This window comes from Lynx canadensis, chromosome E1 (genome assembly GCF_007474595.2).
Source record: "Lynx canadensis isolate LIC74 chromosome E1, mLynCan4.pri.v2, whole genome shotgun sequence".
NCBI lineage: Eukaryota > Metazoa > Chordata > Mammalia > Carnivora > Felidae > Lynx > Lynx canadensis.
The window spans coordinates 58,946,942-58,966,527 of NC_044316.2; the positions used below are offsets into that span (position 1 = coordinate 58,946,942).

General features: G+C 66.3%; 1 protein-coding gene across 5 annotated transcripts in view; it reads left to right on the forward strand.

The window, feature by feature from the left end:
- Positions 1 to 19,533, forward strand: part of BAIAP2 (BAR/IMD domain containing adaptor protein 2) — a 62,700-nt gene extending 43,167 nt beyond the window's left edge. Inside the window, exons 7-16 of one of the 5 annotated variants that reach the window (XR_003964913.1) lie at positions 5,858 to 6,010; positions 8,410 to 8,625; positions 8,774 to 8,975; positions 9,566 to 9,767; positions 10,742 to 10,810; positions 11,202 to 11,364; positions 13,034 to 13,068; positions 15,529 to 15,576; positions 16,627 to 18,380; positions 19,186 to 19,270. Coding sequence is in view for 4 of the 5 variants with exons in the window: in XM_030297022.1 (XP_030152882.1) it covers positions 5,858 to 6,010; positions 8,410 to 8,625; positions 8,774 to 8,975; positions 9,566 to 9,767; positions 10,742 to 10,810; positions 11,202 to 11,364; positions 13,034 to 13,068; positions 19,186 to 19,255 (1,110 nt within the window). In the remaining variant the exon portion in view is untranslated. Of the gene's footprint in view, positions 1 to 5,857; positions 6,011 to 8,409; positions 8,626 to 8,773; positions 8,976 to 9,565; positions 9,768 to 10,741; positions 10,811 to 11,201; positions 11,365 to 13,033; positions 13,069 to 13,597; positions 15,195 to 15,528; positions 15,577 to 16,626; positions 18,381 to 19,185 lie in introns of those variants that run through there. The other 4 variants (XM_030297024.1, XM_030297025.2, XM_030297022.1 and 1 more) reach the window with 4 other exon arrangements.
- The last annotated feature ends 53 nt before the right edge of the window (positions 19,534 to 19,586 follow it).

Consider the following 19,586-nt stretch of genomic DNA (forward strand, 5'->3'; position numbering starts at 1 on the left):
CTGAGTGAGGGTCTGGGAGGCTGGTATGAAGTGTCATACTTCCGTCCCTGCAAACCCCGCAGGGCCAGGGTCAAGATCTCTCCTGTTTCTACCATTTGTCTCTAGCCGCAGCCCTGCTCTGACTAGAACGTGACTGAGCACCCTCCAAGGGGTGTCGTGGCTGGTAGAAAATCCGGGGACGCGTGTTGGGTGTGTGGTGGGCTGGGGGCCACAGACAAGCAGTGTGTCCTTCCCAACCTGTATGCGGGCTCCACACTCGGAGGGATGGGCTGCCAAGACCCCAGGCAGTGTCATGGCCCCCAAAGCAGAGGTGAGCGGCCGGGAAGAGAGAACTGGAGACAGAGTGGCGGACCCCTGCACGGGGTCACCCGCGTGTGGGCCAGAGCTGCGGCCAGAGCACAGGGGGCCATGGGCAGCCTCGTCCTTGGAGCCCCTGATCTGGGCAGCGTCCGGCTTTTGAGGAGGGCAGAAGGGGCTGGGGGCTGCAGGGAGCGCCGGCCGGATCCCCCTCCTGTGCGATGCGGCTGTGGGAGGAGCAGTGGCTGAGGCCCGGCTGGCCGGTTGTGCTGGAGGAGAGCAGGCCTACCTCGGGAGCCCGTGGGGCAGGCTTTCCTTGGGGCCCCCGGTCACTTTGCTCCCCCGCTCGCTGGGTTCGCGTGTTCTGGGAGGCACACACATCTAGATCTCAGTCTGGGAAAGGGGGAGATTTGTTCTATTTAAAGGGATGTGTAATTAACAAAGCGAAAACAAAATAACCATAATTTAGATCTTCAAAAAAGATAATGGCAGAGACTGGTCCGTTAAGATGTGGCGTTTGACGCCCTGCTGGTGGTTCAGGACCTTTATGGGTCTCTTGCTCTCACTTTTAAAAAGCTCTTCAACACCAAAGGCAGCCTGTGGACGAAACCGCTGGCCGCCACGGTGCAGGCGTTTTCCTTCCTTGGAGGTAAATCGGGGGCCCTCGCCGGGGGAAAAACCAGTGTGGGAAACAGAGACCGTGTTCCCCTGTCAGGGCTTACATGTCCAGAGGTGCAGGGGCTCAGGGTCCCCGGGACAGGCCAGCTGGGGAAGGACAGTCTGTTCCTTTGAACTTGTTGGGCCACTTCAGGCCCCACACCTCTCCCGTGGCTGCCCACTCACCCCCAGTTCTCCCGATGGAGCCGCGCAGGGGCTATGGCCTCGATGGCACCGGGAGTGATTTGGAGCACCTGCAGCCGTCAGAGCTGGAGGGCACCTTGGAGAATAGTGTTGGGCACATGCCCCTGCCATTTCACACCCCGGAATGTCTGTGTTCAGAACGTGAACAGCAGGGAGCTTTGGTCTTAATGACGTGCATTGTAATAAATTCTTAATAATCTTCAAACAACACGCTCTGTTTGAACGTACATAGCACGTCACTTCGACGTGTCATCGCTGCGGGAAACGTTGGTGAGGTACGTCACGTCCTTTTCCTGTTGAGTCCATGAACTCGGGTGTGGACTTTGAGCTGTAAAGCCTAGGTGGCTGCGGGAGGCAAGGGCTCCCCTGTTGGGAAGTGCCAACAGGAGTGACGGGGTTCGGCCCCTTCGCTTCCCACGTGGGGAAGCCAGGACCCAGAGGGCTTTGCAGCCGAGTAGGGTGACCCAGTGGAGCCGGTGCCGTAGCCCAGTCCGACCTGCAGGCCCACGGGCAGAGCTCCCCCCAGACCTGGAGGGTGTGGGTCCCTGAGTGCTGGCCACACAAGGCCATGGATCAGGTTTGCTGAGACCCGTCCCCTTGGGTCTCCGGGACAGGCTGATCTGTGGGCCCTAAGCCTTTGTCAGAGCATCTGGCCTACTGGTGTGGACATAAGTGGCCCCACGCTCCTTCCTGGGCCTCTGGGCACACGGGACGCTGGGCATGGGGGTGCCGTGGGCATGTCATGTGCTGGGGCAGGCACGAGCAGCTGGGGTCTGATGACAGCAGTGAGCCCTTTTGCCAGAAAACGGGAACCCCTGGGGCTCAGGGAGTCCTTCCCCCCATGGGCCTGTGGGCACGATGGTGTGGTGGCCTCAGCCCTGAGTCTCGCTCTGAGCTCTCTTGTCGAAATGAAACTTTAAGGGTCCAGCCGTGGCCCAGCAGATTGAGGCTGGTTGAGGCTTTGTCCGCTGGCCTGTGGTGCCACGTCCATCAGCCTGGAGAAGGGGCGCAGGCCAGCTCAGCGAGCCCCAGGGCGCCGCTGGCTGCGGCCAGCGGGTTCCCCGTCACTGAACGCAACGCGGGCTTCCGATTTTTGCTGTCCCTTCCCTGAATATCACGGCTGATCGGGTTCCTTCTGGACTCCTGGGAGTAGTAGTTGCCGGCAGTGACAGCTGAGGGCCAAGAATTCCACTCTCATTCATGAGCCGTGGGGACCGACAGGGGCAGAGTCAGGTGTTTGAGAAACGTGGGAAAGCCACAGCGCGGCCATGTCGGAGGAGGTAAAGGGAGCCGTTTGTTCTTGAGTGCCCCTCCCCCACCTCTGAGTCACCGCCGGCTTTGGAGAGGAGACATATGTTCTGATCACTTTTGTCTTCTCGGATTACAGGGCTGTTCAGCCCAGGGTGACTAAATGGGAGCATTCTGTGGTCTTAAATGCTTTCAGCTGGGTGTTTCTATAGCACTGTCACCATAGCACCGCCAAGCCGGGAGCAGGAGAGGCGGGAGTAGAGAGCCGGCCACAGCACCCACCTGCCCGCCTGCCCACGGCAGGGACAGGCTCAGGGCCATTTCCAGCAGCCTGTTGCTAAGTCGTCAGAAGTGTGGGGCCGGGCCGAGTTCTGTCCTCCCCCGGGAGAGCCAGAGCGGCCTGCACCCTGTGGGTGGGGCGCCCTCCGCTCTTCCCCCACCCCTGGGGTGGGGGGAGGGGGAGGGGAAGGTCCTTACTTGCCCAGGTTTCCAGGGCCTGCCCCCGGGGAAGTTGTGGTCTCTCTCCGCCAGAGGCAGCATCCTGGGAAAGGAGAGCTGGCTGTCATTCCGGGAAGGAAGAGGCAGTCCCGCGTCCCCACTGACGAGGGATCTGCCCTGGGGCAGCTGGACAGCCCAGGGGCCCCTTGGTGGTGTAGCTCAGGAGGCTGTCCCGCCTGCTCCCCAGGACGCGTGGTCCCTGGCGGTGATGGCGCCTCCCGGGGCAGTGCTCTCCACCTCAGTCCCGCTCCCCCTGAGGCTCACGCTGCCCCTGGCTGTTCACGGGGCTTGATGAAATATAAAAATAACCCCCCAGTCCCTCCCCCCATGGGAGGCCACCAGACCCCGGTAATGGGGCCAGCGCCCTGCACCGCACAGGCCCGGCGCTCGTGGAGAACACTGTTGTGAAAGAGGTACCGCAGCCTAAAAACCCAGAAACCATCTGCAGGTGGGACAGCTGGCTCGAGGGGCCGCGGTTCGGAAGGAGCCGTCCTCAGCTGCGTGCTCAGGGCGAGCAGACCCAGGGGGCCCCGCGTCCCGGTTTCCGCGCTGTCCTGTGCTAACCGTTCACGGTGGCCCCTCTTTTTCTTCAGAGTCCCCGCTAGATGACAGCTGGCATGGAGGCCGGCGCTCTGGGCAGCCTCCCCTTGGGCCTCCCTTCACGAGGCTGCGTGCCGAACTCCGTGCACTAGCTGTCACCGGGCGTGGGCCTCCACGTGCCTGGCTCACCCCCAGCCCGCCGGCCTTGAAGGCCTGGCCGCTGCTGAGTTGGTGGGGACGCTAGAGCGGCCCCAGGGAGAGCAGGAGGTGGGGGCACGAGGGAGGTGGATTGGGGGTTTTCCTGGGGGTCAAACCCTGATCTCCTCCTGGAACCTTGCAGAAACTTCTCCTGAGGCTGCCCCCTTATGCAGCTCTCGGGCACTGGGCTGAGTCCCTGTGTGTGGAGTCGAGGAAGGGCTTGTGGGCTAGTGGAAGCCGGTAGGGTCACGGCAGCGTCCCTGACAGGCCCTGGGGGAGTGTGCATGGGACCTTCCGGGCGACATGAGCACTGGGTGCAGGGGGACGGGCGCTTCCCCTCCCCTCCCCTCCTGGTGCGCGCGCCCTTCCAGCCCCTTCCATCCAGCGGGTGTTGTCTCCTGGGCCTCTGCCCCCGCCCCCCGCCGCCCCTCCCTCACAGGCACCTCCCGGGGCCCCTAGGAGCGGGTGTGGGTGTGAGCAGTCCCCTTGGCAGGCACCCTCTTCCCGCAGTAGCCGGGTGGCGTCTGAGGAATGGTGCAGGGGAGCCTCGGCCGCCGTGTCCCCCACCCCCAGGGGCGCCGCACACCTGGAAGCCTCCCGGAAGAGCCGCCATGCAGGGGAGGTCCCGCGGGAGCACGTTCCAGAACCGGAGGAGTCGTCCTGGGGCAGCCCTGAGGAACAGGGTGGAGGAGGGGAGAAGGGGGAGGAGGCGGCAGGGCTCTGGGAGCTGAGCAGCAAGCCCGCCAGGGGGGCCTCTTACCTGTGTTCAGACTTTTCTCCCAGGCTGGCAGGGGTTTGCCATCCCGGCCCCCTCCCCTTTCCGAAGGGAGCCCCTTCTCCGCTGCAGAAGTCCCTCCCAGCTCCCTTCCTCTGCTTCTGTGCTCCCGGGGGGGCGGGGGGGGGGCGGCCACGCTGCCACCCTGCAGGGGTCTCTGCAGCCCGGGGGTCTTTCCTGGAGCAGCCCCACGTCTGGCAAGAGCCATCCCGGGTTCCCTCAGTCCCATGGGCTGCAGGGCCCTGTGGCCATTTGGAGGGCTGAGGCCTACTCCTCAGGGCTGTGGCCTCCGTGGGGCCGGGGGCGACGGGCTGCCCATTTTGAGGCCCATTTAAGCTGCCCTCGGCGTGGTGAGGTGGGCGGTCTGCGGGGCAGAGGGAACAGGCCCCTGGGTTTTGGTGGCCCGGACGGACAGGCCTTGTCGCGGGGCGTCGTGGCTCCCTCACGCTGGCCGAGCCACGCCCACAGGCCGGTCCTTGCCCCCCCCCACCCCCCCCCCCACCCCCCCAGCTGAGCGAGGCTGGGAAGGGAGGCGGCGGCGGGAACAGCCTGTTCTGCTCACCTCCTCCGGTCGCCCACGTCCGCTCAGCACCGCCTACCCTCTCTGAGTCAGAGCCCGCGGGGGAGGCGCCCCTGGAGGCCGGGCTGGCCCCTGCCACAGGTGGGGCTGCTCCAGGAAAGACCCCCGGGGGCTACAGAGACCCCTGCAGGGCAGCAGCGTGGCCCCGCCCCCCCTCCCCCGCCCCCCGGGAGCAGAGGAAGGGAGCTGGAAGGGACTTCTGCAGCCGAGAAGGGGCTCCCTTCGGAAAGAGCCCAGACCCCAGAGACCCCAACGCACGGACGCCCTGGAGAGGGCGCTGCGAACCCTGGCGGTGTGCGTCTGGGTGCTCCTGCCTCCCTGTGACGGCTGCCTGCAGTCCTGAGGGTGCTTTGTTTCTGGAAGTTTCCAGCAAAATCAGAATGTTCCCGTGCGCCCCAGCATCAAGCAGTGTCTCCTGCGTCCCCTGCCCACCCCCGCAGGGCCTGGGTGTCTCCTGCGCTCGCTGCCCACCTCTGCGGGGTTGGGTGTGGATTAGTCATTCTTGTGCACACAGTGCCCGGTGCGCTTTCCCGCTCCACTGTCAGGGTGGCTTTAGATGCTCGGAATCAGCACCCACAGGAGGTGCCACGCTGCCACCGGGTCCCACCGTGTGATCCGCCAGCACGGTCCCCACGTGTATGGCTGCTGGGGCACTGAGGGGACAGGGGTCGGCGAGACACAAGCTCCTGGGGGACAGAGGTGCAGTGGGCTGGGGGGCGGCCCTGGTGTCACTTCTGTCCTCACCCTCTTGGCTCGAGTGAGCTGTGGCCAAACCCCAGCAGTGGGCCGGTGGGAGGTGCCTCCGCCCCTAGCTGAGCCTGACCCTGTGCCGTCCCCCCATGCTCTCTCCTGGCCCCCAGTACATTGACGCCATCAGCAACAAGCAGGGCGAGCTGGAGAACTACGTGTCGGACGGCTACAAGACCGCGCTCACCGAGGAGAGAAGGAGGTTCTGCTTCCTGGTGGAGAAGCAGTGTGCCGTGGCCAAGAACTCCGCCGCCTACCACTCCAAGGTGGGGCTGCTCGCGGCGCAGGGGCAGGGTCCTCGTGGGCTCAAGCGGACCGGCTCCCTGGCAGACATCGGGGGCCTGTCCGCCCGAGAGCTGTGATGACAGTAATTCTGTGCATTGAGGCTGTCCCCAGGGACAGCGTTCCGGTCAGAAAATCCCCAGGGTAAAGGCTGCAGACATTTTGAGGCCTTTCTCAGAAACTGCCAGCTGCTCTTTTAGGGACAGTGGCACCAAAGGGTCTCCTCTGAGGAGGGCTAGGTCCTCGGGGAGGGCTACGGTGTGGGGAACTGCAGGCGAGCATTGCGCTGGGGGCTGGCGAGCCCCCGAGGCCACAGCCCCCCGCCCCCCGCCCCCCCCAGGAACAGGCAGATTCAGAGGAGCCCCCGTTCATAGTCCTTAATTCAGAGCCGGGGTGGGGACATATCTGTCCACTGGAACATTCCAGAGCATTCCAAGAGCTCAACCGGTGTGGTGAGAAACCCCAGTTCACATCCTTTTCCCACAAAGGTGCCTGTGGGGCAGCAGGGTCAATGCACATTCACACACGTGTGCCGCATCTAAGACCTGCCCTCTGGTCCCCGCAGCCCGGGCAGGGAGGAGGTAGACGCCCCCCTCTGCCTGCCCGGGCCTACGCGAGGGCCTGTGCGCAGGTGCAAGGCAAGTACGGCGAAGAGAGCTGGCGAAGAGAGCCGTGTCCCCTGTGGGAGCTGGGAAGGCTCCCCCGGGGCAGCCTCGCCAGCAGGCTTTCCAGAGCAGGGGGGCCACCCCGGCCTCACTCCAGGCTGCGCTGTGGCGGACGTGTGCGCCCTCTGGTGGCGGTCTGGCAGTGTGGCAGGTCAGGGAGAGCGCGGGGACGGAGGGCAGGAAAGCCACGGTCCCCGGGGAGCTGGACCCAGCCCTCCCTAGCGGGTTTAGAGAGGCACAGAGGTTGGGGTACCAGGGCAGGACCTCCCAGGCGCTTCCCAGTAGCAGGCCACCGGGCGCCTCCTACAGACAGAGCTGTTGTCACCGGTTGGGAGCCCCAGCTGGCCAGCCATCTTAGCTGTGGAGCCCTTCTGAGGGTCACACGCTGGGCCTGGGGTTGCCCCCATTGGTGCCAGGCCCCTGTTGGCCCGCCTTGTCACCGCCACCCAGAGCTGTCACCCGTTTATGTCAGCCGGGGTCCAGAAGCACTTTGGGCTTGTGGTGGTCCCACGCAGCAGCAGCCCCAGATGTGTGAGCCAACAGACAGCCATGTTCAGTCAAACTTTATTTGTGAATCACCCGGCCAGCCCTCAGGCCTTGGCCCGCGGGTCCCTGGTTCAAACCAGCAGGCGGTGGAGGGCAGGATCTGCTCACAGGGGCCATTTTCCAGCTTCCTCCAGCTCACCCCACAGACGCCCCCTCCCTCCCAGACACAGGTCAGAAGTGGGAGGGCGAGTGGGGAGAGGCAGTGACGACAGCTGCTTCGTAGGTCTCGGAGACAGCCGTTGCCCTGAGCTGAGGAGCACTGCCCCCAGGAGCTCCGGGCTCCCCATGGGACTCAGGTTATGGCGTCGGCTGCGGGTCAGGTGACCCATAGCGGCCACGGTGGCCCCCCGGCCCTGGACCTGCCCGTGTATTAGGCACAAGGCCCCAGATGGGCTACAGGGAGCCACAGGCTGCTGGCTGTCCCTCCCATGCTGGGACTCCTCACTACACCGTCCTCACTACTCCTCACTACTCCATCCTTTGTTAGGGCCCTGCATTTGTGGGGCTGGCTGGGCCCCGGGCACACCCCGGTGCACACCAAAGGGACATCTGGGCTCTTGGGCCCCTGGGTGCGGGGGCAGGAACACCTAGCACCCTGCGTCTCCCAAGTGCCGCCGGACGGGACCCTGCCTTCCGCATCCTCCCCGTAGCCTGGCGTGACTGCGGCTAGGCCCTGGGTGCTCTGTCCCTTTGCCATCACGGCTCCCGCCCTGTCCTTTTACCACCTGGTTTCTGGCCCTGGGGTACCCCGGGGTGACACTCTTCCCGGGACTTCACGGTTGCCCGTGGAGGCTCTGCCCGTTTCGTGCCTGAGTGTGAGCCGCTGTCCCTCTTTCTTTCTTTGGGGGTCCCTGCCCCGGTCGGACCTTGGTTTCATCTCAGCGCCAGTGGCCCCTTCAGTACACGGCTCACTGCAGCGTACCAGCCTCTCTCCCGGGTCGGGGTCAGGGACTCACAGGTGGCCCATCTGGCTGTGAGTCACCACCTGGTGAAGAGCAGCGCTTAGCCTTAGACAGGTGACCCCACCTAGGGTGGGACGCGTCTCCGGGGGGCCGCGTCCAAGGTGAGCGCGGCCCGGCGGGGCGCCACCCCCCCCCCCCGCCCCGCCCCCGCGTGTGCCCAGCCACAAGCCTGCGGCCGGCCCTGACCCCTCCCTGCTTCCTCTGCTCCAGGGCAAGGAGCTGCTGGCACAGAAGCTGCCTCTGTGGCAACAGGCCTGCGCCGACCCCAACAAGATCCCGGAGCGCGCGGTGCAGCTGATGGCCAGCAGCAACGGCTCCGTCCTCCCCAGCGCCTTGTCGGCCTCCAAGTCCAGCCTGGTCATCTCAGACCCCATTCCGGGGGCCAAGCCTCTGCCGGTGCCCCCTGAGCTGGCCCCGTTTGTGGGGGTGAGTCCACAGCTTCCTGGGTGTGAGAAGACGGCCCCCACCCCTTGCACCTGGGGCGCCCTCACCAGGGTGAGGGGTCTCCACGCCGGCCTCACCTGACCGGGCCCTCCCGTGACGCCGCCCCCCCCCCCCCCCCCCTTCTCAACAGCGGCTGTCCGCCCAGGAGAGCGCACCCGTCATGAATGGCGTCTCGGGCCCTGATGGCGAGGACTACAGCCCCTGGGCCGACCGCAAGGCCGCCCAGCCTAAGGCCTCGTCCCCACCACAGTCACAGAGCAAGCTGAGCGACTCCTACTCCAACACGCTCCCCGTGCGCAAGAGCGTGACTCCGAAAAACAGCTACGCTGCCAGTAAGGGCTCGGACGTGTCCCTGGTTGTACCGCGCCCGCGGGGAGGTGGGGAAGGTCTCCAGAACCCCGGGCGCGTGTGCTCCTGTGCAGCACCCCTGGGCCCGCTTGGAGATACCGTCCTGGGCCCTCGGGCTTCGCCCGGCCCTCCTCGTTGTCTCTGGCGAGCCGCAGGCCGTGACCGCGATAGGTGGGGCCGTGCCAGGACGCCATCGGCTCAGCCTGTGATGGCAGCATGTGGGTGATGTCCGACTGGGCTGTGATGGACAGTGGGATGCCCCCACCCCTGCTACTGCCCGGGTCCCTGGACTGCGCCTCCCCATCCTGTGGCCGGCGGCCTGCCCCTTCCCCCAGCCCGTGAGCGCCTCCCGATGACGGATGGGAGAGCTGAGGCCAGGCTCCGGCCCGGAATCCCTGCAGCTGGTGGGCGGCGGTCCGTGGCTGGATCCTTCCTGAGTCTCTGTCCAAATGGCCCTGGAGGCTGGCGAGCGTCCCCTCCAGGCCCACCTGGGGCCTTCTAGCATCTCGCCACCAGGCAGCTGAGCCGACAGGCGTGCGGTCAGTCCCCTCATTCCTGCCCTGTCGTCCCGCAGCTGAGACCAAGACCCTGCCCCGCTCCAGCTCCATGGCGGCCGGCCTGGAGCGCAACGGCCGCATGCGAGTGAAAGCCATCTTCTCCCACGCGGCCGGGGACAACAGCACCCTGCTGAGCTTCAAGGAGGGCGACCTCATCACCCTGCTAGTGCCCGAGGCCCGTGACGGCTGGCACTACGGGGAGAGCGAGAAGACAAAAATGTAAGTGTCCGTAGGCCGGGCCCTCCCCGCTAGCCGTCGGGGCCTCTCGGGCGGCCGGGACTCCGATGAGCTCAGGGACACCCCCTCCTGACCCTGCAGCCTCCAGAGGTCCTGGTGGCTCCGGCTCCTTCCCAGCCTGATTATCCCGCCGTGGGCCTTCAGTCGGAAAAATCTTTGTGGCGCAGACGTGACCGCGTCTCAGAACCACAGCCTCCCGTCTCTTGCCAGCCCGTCACCCTGACTGCCCACGTCACCCACTTGGCCCGGGGCCCCGCACACGCACACCGCGGCCCGTCTGGCGCCTTCCCTGCTGTCGGGTGTACGGCTTCCCAGTTGGCCGTCAGCCCCAAAGCCTTCTGCTGTCCCCAAGTCCGTTTCGATCAGCCTTTGTGCTGGGGTTCTAGAAGCCACACGGTCACTTTCTGGGAGCTGCGTCCTCACGGCCTCACTGAGCACATCGTGCAGAGGCTGCACCAGCATCTCACATTCACTGCGCCTCAGGACCGCCTGGCCGGGTGCTGCCCCTTCCCCACCCCCCCACCCCCACTGTCATCCAGATGTTTCTGGATGCGGCTGTCGGTGGCATGGGAGGCTCCCATCCCGGAGCAGAGTCAGCCCTGACGTTTCGTCGGCCCCCAGGCAGCCACACCATCTTGGGAGGGGGCAATGAGGAACAGGGAAATCGGTAGGGAGCCTCAGTCCCGGGCACGGTACCCGTCTCCCCCCGCCAGACAGCTTCTCGGGTGTCGGCGCCCCCGCTCAGCGTGGCTGTCTGTGGCTGTGTGGCCAGAGACCAGCCCTGCCCAGGGGTCCCCAGCCTCCCGTCCAGTGGCTCGTATGAGCTCCCTCTGTAGACGGTCGCAGCCCGGCAGGGACCCTGGGGGCCGGAACCCCTCGCCCCCCCCCCCCCCCCCCCCCCGCCCCCATGCTGGCGGCCCGGCCCTGGAGCCCTCTCACCCGGCCTTGTCTTCCAGGCGGGGCTGGTTTCCGTTCTCCTACACCCGGGTTCTGGACAGCGATGGCAGCGACAGGTTGCACATGAGGTGAGTGTGCCGGCCCCGGCCGCTGGCCCCTCGCTCCACAGAGGCTGCCGTGAGAGCAGGGCACTGCGGGGGCACCTCTGCGGGCGGCCCCCGCTCTCTGCTCACGGTGCTGCCCGCACGGAAGTGTTTGAGGCTCCTGGGGTGTGTGGGTGCAGGGTGCTCTGTGAGGAGGGTCTGCGGGCCTCGGGGGTCACCCGGCGCTGGGTGGGGCGGGGGTCGCCGAGGGGCTCACGGGCTGCGGGACGTCCCTCCCGCCGCCCCTCCGGGCCCCGTCCACCGACTCAGGGAGGCCGAGGCCTCCGTAGGGGGCCCAAGGGAGGCGGGGGAGGTGGAGGGCCAGAGGGGGGCCAGGGCGGCCGGGCCCCTAAGCACCACCCCCCTCCCCCCACAGCCTGCAGCAGGGAAAGAGCAGCAGCACGGGCAACCTCCTGGACAAGGAGGAGCTGGCACTGCCACCGCCCGACTACGGCACGTCCTCGCGTGCCTTCCCTGCCCAGACGGCCGGCACCTTCAAGCAGAGGCCCTACAGCGTGGCTGTGCCTGCCTTCTCCCAGGTGAGCGCCACAGCAGGGTGGAGGGGGGCCCGAAGGGGCGACCAGCAGGCACCCTCTACAGACGCGGGGCTCTGATGAAGGCACGGCGGCCCCTCTGCCTGCCCTTCCCTCCGCCGGGGCGGTGGTGGCAGCCATGACGCTGCCCCGGACCCCAACTCTCGGGAGGAGCCTGGGTGTCGGCGAGGAGCCCCCTCTTCGAGGCTGTCGGGCTTCGGCGGTCGTGGGTCCGTGTGGATGTGAGCACCTGCACTTGAGACCTGTGCTGTGGCCGGAACCTTTCCGTGTGCGTCTGGGTCTCTGGAGACAGGACCAGGCACTCATGCCCAGGCCGCCCAGGCCAGAGGCAGGAGGGCAAGGCCTGGGTCCCTTGTAGAGCCTGTGGAGGGCGTGATGTTGGTCTCAAAGGCCAGGTGGGACTGGGGTGTGGCTGTGGAGGGTACTGCTGGGACCCCCACCGCTCTGTCTGGGGAGGCTCACAGGGTTGGAGGAGCCCAAGGCTTCTAGAACATTTGCTGTAGCTGTGGTGGGAACAGGGGCCAGCAATGCGTTCTGGGTCCCGAGGTCCAGGATTGAGCCCCAGCTTAAGGGTCGGCGCGCCCCCACCCCCCTCGCCCCGGACAGCAGCAGGGAGGAGAAGAAAAGTTTTTCTAAGATCTGGGCAGCATGAGTGAAAACCAAGGATCTGGGTCGACGGAGGCTGTGGTGAGCAGTGTCACGGGTGGGTGGGGCCCAAGAAGGGCCGCGCCCAGCCCCGTCCCGAGCAGCCTCGCCCCTGTGAGGGGGGTATAACTGTCACGAGCTGGGCGAGGTTGTTGCCCTCGAGAAGCTCACTGTCGCACAGCGAGAACGTGTAGTTTGAGATTAGGTGGTGGGAAGCGCCAGACTGGGGAGGTGTGGCTAAGGCCCTTGGATGGAACCTTCCAGAGAAGGTGAGACTGGGGCTGGCGCTCAGGGAGAGGCCGATCCAGCCTGGGAGAGGCGCGGCACCCCGGAGTCACCAGGCCAGCCTGCCCCATGCGGCCCCACCTGGGCCCCCCCGGACACAGCTGGCTGGGCCCAGGCGGGTGTGGCCCTGCTCCTCCCACCTCCTGCTCTCTGGGTGTGGTTTTGGCCCTGAGACAGCTAACACCCCTTGACGGCCCTAGGCCAGGCGGCAGAGATGTGGTGGCTGACCAGCCCCCGTCCCTCAGCCCCACACCCCCGAGACCAGAAGCCACAGCCGGTGTCTGGGGCTGCAGGAGCCTGCTCGGCCTTGCCAGGCTCGCTTTCCTGCCCAGCCATCACCCCTCCCCGCAAGTGGCACCGGTTCCGTCCCTGGCGCGGCCCCGCTACCTGCCCAGAGGCTTCCACGCAGCCCCAGCCTCACCTGCCTTGGTGCTCCTATTAGGTAACCTGCAGGTGTCCTGGGGCCCCGGCCCACTCCCCTCGGGAGTCGCGTGTGGGAGGGGCCAGCACCTGGACTGTCTGTGTGTGCCCGTGAGCGTGAGCTCATGTGATCCCGTGATCTGCCGCTGACCAGATGAGGAGATGCCCCCACGCGCTTGGGAGGTCACCGCTGTGCACGTAGGAGGGGCCCTCCGTGCCCTCGGCTACGGGCAGCGCCTTGCCCTGCAGACCCCACTTCACCCCCAGAACCCCCAGCCTGACCTGTGTTGCTGTTTCTCCCCAGGGTCTAGACGACTACGGAGCGCGGGCTGTGAGCAGGTAAGGGGCTTTCATGCGTGTCCTGGGGCGCTGGCGTGGGGGGAGCTGGCCCCTCTCACGGGCCCTCCGGGGCCTGCTCCGCGAGATCGGGCTGCAGACTGTGGAGGCCCCTCTCCGGGGCCTCTCTGAGCCACGGGGGTCGCGGGGCAGTCGCACACGATCCTGGGAGGTCGCCTTCATGCTCTCACCCCTGGGTCGGTGGGAGCGGGCCCTCCACCGCGGGAGCCTACCTGCTTCTGTGCCCACCACGACCCCTGAGCTCCCGGCCTTCCAGGAAGCCCCTCAGCCGGGTTCTGTCGCGCCCCCCTCTTCCTTCCCGGTGGCCAGGCCTGCGTCGGCCAGCGGGGTGCGGCCCACCCCTGGGCTTATCTCCCCAGAACCAGCCCAGGCCGTCCCGTCCCCCCCGCCTGGGCTCGGCCCGCGTCCCGCCTTTCCTCCAGGGCCGGGCAGCCGGCCGACCCCGAACCGTGGGCAGAGCCGCGGCAAGAGAGGCGTGCGGCCTGGCAGTGTCCTGTGCTTTGTCCCACAGCGGCAGCGGCACGCTGGTGTCCACAGTGTGAGGACGCTGACCACGGGCGGCCGCCGCTCGGAAGAGTCCCCCCCATCTGTGTGGTCTCCATCGGTTCCCTCCTCTGCTCTCGTTGGTTTGTTCTCGGGTTGTTTTTCTTTCCCACCTGCCCTCTCCCCGCCTTTTGGTTGGTGACCCCAGACTCTGAGATCCCCCAGGGTCCATGGTGCTGCCCCACCTCTGCTCCCCGTGTTTACACGCCCCCGCCCCCGTGTGCCCGCCGGGCAGGAGCTGCCGGCAGGGCAGCGGGGGCAGGGCGTCCTTGCCTCTGCTCCGCGTCTGCCGTGTTCACGATGCACTGTCCCCTTTTGAAGGCTCACCACGAGCCAAGTCTAAAGTTTGAAGAAAAAGAAAAATCTAAAAAAAAAAAAAAAAAAAAGAAAAGAAAAGACAAGAAAAAAAAGAAAAAAAAGAAAAAAAGCAAAGAAAAACCGGAAAAGGACTCTTCCTTCCTGAACCACAAAAACATATGCATGGACTCCGCTGTACGTACTGTTATTCTGCACCTGACTCCCCCAGCGGACGCTGGCATCTGCCAGGAAAGGGAAGGTGCCGGGAGCTCCCGGAGGTCGCGGCCCCGCGGGCGCCCTTCCGAGGGCCGCGCGCACCCACGGAGGGGCTCGTGCCCGGCTCGGGGGGCCTCCTGAGGAAGCTGGCCGCTCCTGTGAGGGAGGCCACGGCCCCCGGCCCCCACCCGGCCCAGCAGGCCGGGCCCCTGAGCGCTTCCTTCTCCTCGGCCACCGTCGGAGGGTGTACAGAGTCCAGAGCGAGGGCGTGTGGCCTCCCCCGGCGCACGGGCGGGGCGGGGGGTCGGGAGCAGGCGCCGCCCGGCCACACTCGGACATTCCAAAGACCTCCAGAGACCACCCCCACCCCCACGTGTCCTGGAAACCGCTTCACAGCCTCGTGAGGGAGTCTCGGCCCCCAGGCTGCACCGGGCAGGGTGCCAGGGTGCGGGGCTGGCCCCGGGGAGGGCGGCTTTGGGCCCCCCTGCCCGCCCGCGCCCGCCGCCTGGGGGAAGCGGGCGGTCCCCGCCCCCCCGACCTCCCCGAACACTCTCGTCTTTTTGTGTGTCTTGCTGACCAGAAACAGACACGCTGGGCTCAGTGGCCTCTTCACACCCCGAGTCTGGGAAGTGAGCGAGGGCACCGCCCCGCTTGGCCCTTCCGCCGAGGGAGCCCCTGTGAAGCTGTGGACGCTCCTTTTTCTGATGTGATTTAACAAAACCCTCCGCCCGCTCTCGTGTGGACTAGTGTTTGTGAGAGAAGCCGCTCGAGACACAGACGGACCCGTTTTCTATTTGAGGAAAAAACAAAGCCAGAACATGGACCCGTGTGAACAGCCTTCCGTGTTGGTGTTCTCGTTTTGCTCAGAGCTCTCAAATCCAGGGGATTCCATGCTCAATGGATGAATGTAGACACAAAACTGCAAAACTTGTATGAACATGTAAAGTGCTGAAAATATTTTTCCTGTTTTCTTTCCTTTTTTTTTTTTTTAAAACTCTGAATTGTGCCCTGTACCGCAGTCGTTTGAATAAAAGTTTTATTTATTGCATTGAGCTTGGTGTGGCGCCTCCTTCCAGGTCCACCGCGTGGGATCGGGGCCGCGCGCGGGGCCCGGCCGCCTCGGCCGGCCGGCCTCCACGGAGCGACCGAGGCGCGCCCCTCTCGGGTCCTGGGCCGCGTGGTCGGGTCGGGGGGAGGGGGGGGCACCTGCCCGCCGGCTCGCCCCTCTGTTCCCGGCAGCCACGGGACAGCGCTGTCCCCCGCGGCCGGGTCTCGTGCTCCTGGCGGGTCCTCTGGCCCCAGGTGTCTCCCCACGTCCCCCTCGGGGGACGCAGACCCCTTTTCCGCACCCACCTGCCCCAACTGAGCCCTTGTGTTTCCTTGCAGCGCCGATGTGGAAGTGGCCAGGTTCTGAGCCGCCCCTGACTAGAGTTAGTAAGTTGCCCGGCTTTCTCACGCTGGCCGGTCTGCCTTCCCAGCGGCTCTGCAGACCCCGCGGCCTCGGCCCTGGCGGGCGGGGACGGGGCACGGGGGTCTGCCGAGCCTGCCTCTGCTCTGGGCTCTGGGCTTTCGCTTCCCCTTGGATTGCTCCTCGGGCTCTGGGACTCGCTGCCTCTGTCTGGAAGCTTGTGGGCCTGACTGGCTGCCCCCGCTGCACCCCGGCGCCCACGGCACCTCCCTGCACCGCTGGCCTGGTCCGGCCCCGGCCCTCTGCCTCGGTTTCTCTCTACGGGGCGCTTCGGCCACAATCAGGGTGAAGCCCGGTGATCGGCTGTGAGGCCAGCTCTGGGCTCCTTTGGCTGAGCGTCCCCTCGGGCCGCGCCTGTGGGTGTGGGTGTGAGCCCGGCCTGGCCGGCTCCCTGGTTGGTGAGCCCTGCAGCCCCTCGGGGGCTGGGGAGATCTGGGTGGGCCTCGGGGACGGTGCCATGGCTCGTGCCCGCGTGAGGGCCTCAGGCACGCCGGAGCAGGAGCACGTGCCTGGGCCGCTGGGGCAGGTGGATGGATATACGGTGGCCCTGGTGCCCGCTCTGCCCGGACTCGCATGTGCCCCAAGGGGCGCCAGGAGGCTGCGCCAGGCTTTCTAGATCGGGCCTGCACCACCGTGTGCGGGTGCCCTTGTGGGCCTGCTACAGCCAATCCTGTGACGGCCCCTTCCTCTCCGCCCTGGGACAGCCAGCACCCTGGGCCCCGGGCCTCGGTCAGGGTGGCGGTGCCGCCCATCTGTCTCTGCCCCCGCCACCCCGGGACGCTGGCACCTGCGTCCTTTGTAGCAGATGGTGCTCACTGGACCCCACTGGGCACCAGTGACGTGGCCCCTCCAAGGGCAGTGGCTGCTCCCAAAGGGTCTTGGACTCCCTCTCCTTTCACTGTGTCTGAGCTACAGTGTGAGGAGTTTCTGGAAGATTCTGGAGACCAGTGCTCCTGGAATTTGAGGACGGGCAGGGTGAAAATGCCTTCACTGCCTCTAGGTTCCCCTTCTTCCAGGATGCAGAGAGGCTTCCGTTTCCACCCCCCCTCCCCGATGCCCCACCTCTGCCCCTGCTGCCCCCATCGCTCTGAGCTGCAGGCCTGGCCTCCGCCTGGGACCACGTCCCCCGGTGTGGGCACGGTGGGCATCGGCACAGCGCCACCAGCCAGCTTCCCAGCCGCAGAATCAGCCTGGCTCCAAGATGCGACTGGGGGCGGGGTCCCAAAAGCCCCCTGGGTCGGTCAAAGCACCCTGACCAAGCCTGCCTGAGGTGTGGCCCTGGGGGAACCCAACGACAAGGATCCGATCCCAGAAGGGCCGAAGTCCTGAAGGCATGGCAACCACTTTGGTCTCAGAGGAGAAAGTTCAGGAGGAAGTGGAAATGCACCCCGGCCGCTCCCTCGCTCTGCTCCAGGATCACCGAAGGACGGAAACCGTACCCTGTAAGGAGACGCGGCTGTTCCCAGCTGACCCGGTTCTCGCTCAGTTGGTGGATTCGGAACAATTACAGGCGACTCCCTAAACCCTCAGCATAGCGCTTCCCTCGAGATTGGAACGGAAAGGCGCTCGGCCCTCCTCGGGCTGCAGGGTTTGCAGGCGGGGGCTGTGGGCTCAGGACCCCGCGATGCCCCCAAAGGCTGCCCCTTGAATGCAGCACCGGACCCGCCGGGGGCTTCAGCCTGCCCTGCCTGCGGGAGGAGCCTGGACGGCTCCCGTGGCCTCTGCTCGGTTCCGTCCGCCGAGCTTGCTTACGTCTTGGTGGTTTGCTGCCGGGCGTCCACCCCTGGCAAGCACCCCAAGCGGGGACAAATGTCCCCGGGGCCAGGGTCTGAACTTAGTCCTGTTTTGCCATCTTGGTGTTGACCCGCCCAGGGTCGCACCGACACCCTCCCGTTCTTCACAGAAGGTGGCAGGCACCCTAGACGGCCCCACCCAGGGGCGGCTGGGCGCGGCTGCAGGGGGAGGCCGGGGGCGTCTTCAGCCCGCAGTGTTGATGGTGCGTGCTCCCCGCTCACCCTGTTTGGGGGAAGATGAAGAAAGTGGGGCTCAGAGGCCAGACACCGTCTTGCGGGGAGGCCTGTCTGGCTGTGCTGCTGCCCCGACCCACCTGGCCTGACCCCTCTGTACTGGCTCCAGCCAGCACAGGAGCTGCCCTCCCTCCCCGGGCTTAGGGCCTGAGCTCCGTCCTCGGCTCGGTCCCCAACTCCAGATGAACAAGATTGGCCGAGTTCCAGCCCCCCAGGGCATCTGCCTTGACCCGGGCTGGGAACAGCCAAGGCCCGGAGCCTTCCTTCAGAACCAGAGTCTAGGCAAGGTGGCAGTCAGTCAGGGCACGGGCCACCGCCCTGTCCTGGGGGCGGATGTCACTGGTCACAGGAGACTTGGTCTTGGGAGCTTCCAGGCGGCCAGAAAGCTGAAACTCGTCTGTACGCGTCAGCGGAACAGAGCGCATGGAAGAGCCCGAGGCCCCACGTGGGGCTGCAAGCGGCCTCGAAGCCGGGGGTCGATGACTCAGAGGACAGTCGTAAGCAGTGTGCCCACACGGGACTCTCAGCCATCATCCCGGAGACGGAGACAGAGACCTCATTCGCCAAGAAGTTAGCTAGTGTCTGCGGCTGCTCCTCTTGAAAGTTCAGTCCCAAGTGTCTCAGTTTTTTAGAAAACACAGGGAGGTGCCCCCGCCCCACGCGCTCTCCCTGGGCACTGGACAGAGCGCCTGCCCGCCCCGTGGACACCAGCCCAGCTGCGCCAGAGGCGACTCCGGCCCCAGGTAACGGCTGCAGAGCCGAGCGCTTCGCCGGGAGTGCGGTCCTGTCCGTGCCGGCCCTCCGTGTCCCACGTGCCATCTGTGCCGTCACCCCCAGCCCGCTGTCCCGTGCTGTCCCTGCCCAGGCGGGTCCTCCGGGCCGGGTGCCGGCGTCCGCTGTGCTCATCTCGTCCCATCTCCACCTCTTGTCTGGCGCGTCCATCTGTCCGTCAGCTGTGGCCTCGGGGGTCACCCCCCGGGTGACAGGTGGCTGAGCCCTCGTCCACCCCTGCTGGCCTCCTTGCTGCCAGTGTGCGTGCACCCCCGTGTGTCGTCTTGGCGTGGGGCGGGTCTGCACCCAGCCACCTTCTGGGAGCCCGGGACGCATGGGCCGGGTTTGTGTGCGCTGAACTGTCTGTGTCTGTCGATGGCGTGTCTTTAAAAATGGGTCCGCCGCTGCCCTTGGGCCGATGGGAGGCGCCTCCTTGGCCTTGTGGGGCGGCTCACGAAACCTGGATGCAGGCCCGTTCAGGGCTCAGGTTGCAGAGAAGGAACCATCCTGTGGCTCGGTGGCCCCACGGCCCCCACCCGCCCCGTGAGGGTTGACGGCCGCAGATGGGGCGCACTGGCGGCCAACGAGCGCCCTTCCCGGGCTCCCCCGAGCGGCCTCCATTGTCCACCTGCTCTGAGCTCAGAGGCTGGGCCATCGGGGTCCAGGCCGGTGCCATCCGCAGGGCTGGGGGCCCCCCGGGCGTAGGGCAGCCCAGGACGGCACTGCGCCCTCACAGTGCCCCTCCCACACTAAAACCCCTCTTCTCTCCTTTTTCAGGAACCCCTTCGCCAACGTCCAGCTGAAGCCGACAGTGACCAACGACAGGTCCGCCCCCCTCCTCAGCTGATGGCCAAGTCCCCACCGCCGCCCGCCAGGACCCTCCTGCCCTGCCCACGCACAGAACCTCTTTTGTAACAATCTGTGTGGTCCCCATTTAGAGAATTTTCTCCTTCACCCGCCTGGCTCTGCCCCCACTGGAGTCTGGCCTGGGCTGGACCCCGGCTGTCTTCGGAGGTGGCCCCCGGGCCATGGCTGAGGAGAGTGGGGCCGACAGTGGCCCCCGCTCGTGCAGGGAGGGACGCTCCACCAGCCCCACGTGTCTGGTCAATAAACAGGCTGCCCCACACGTGCCCGCTCGTGCTCTGTCAGCCCCAGGGGGTGGGAGGCCTGGGACAGAT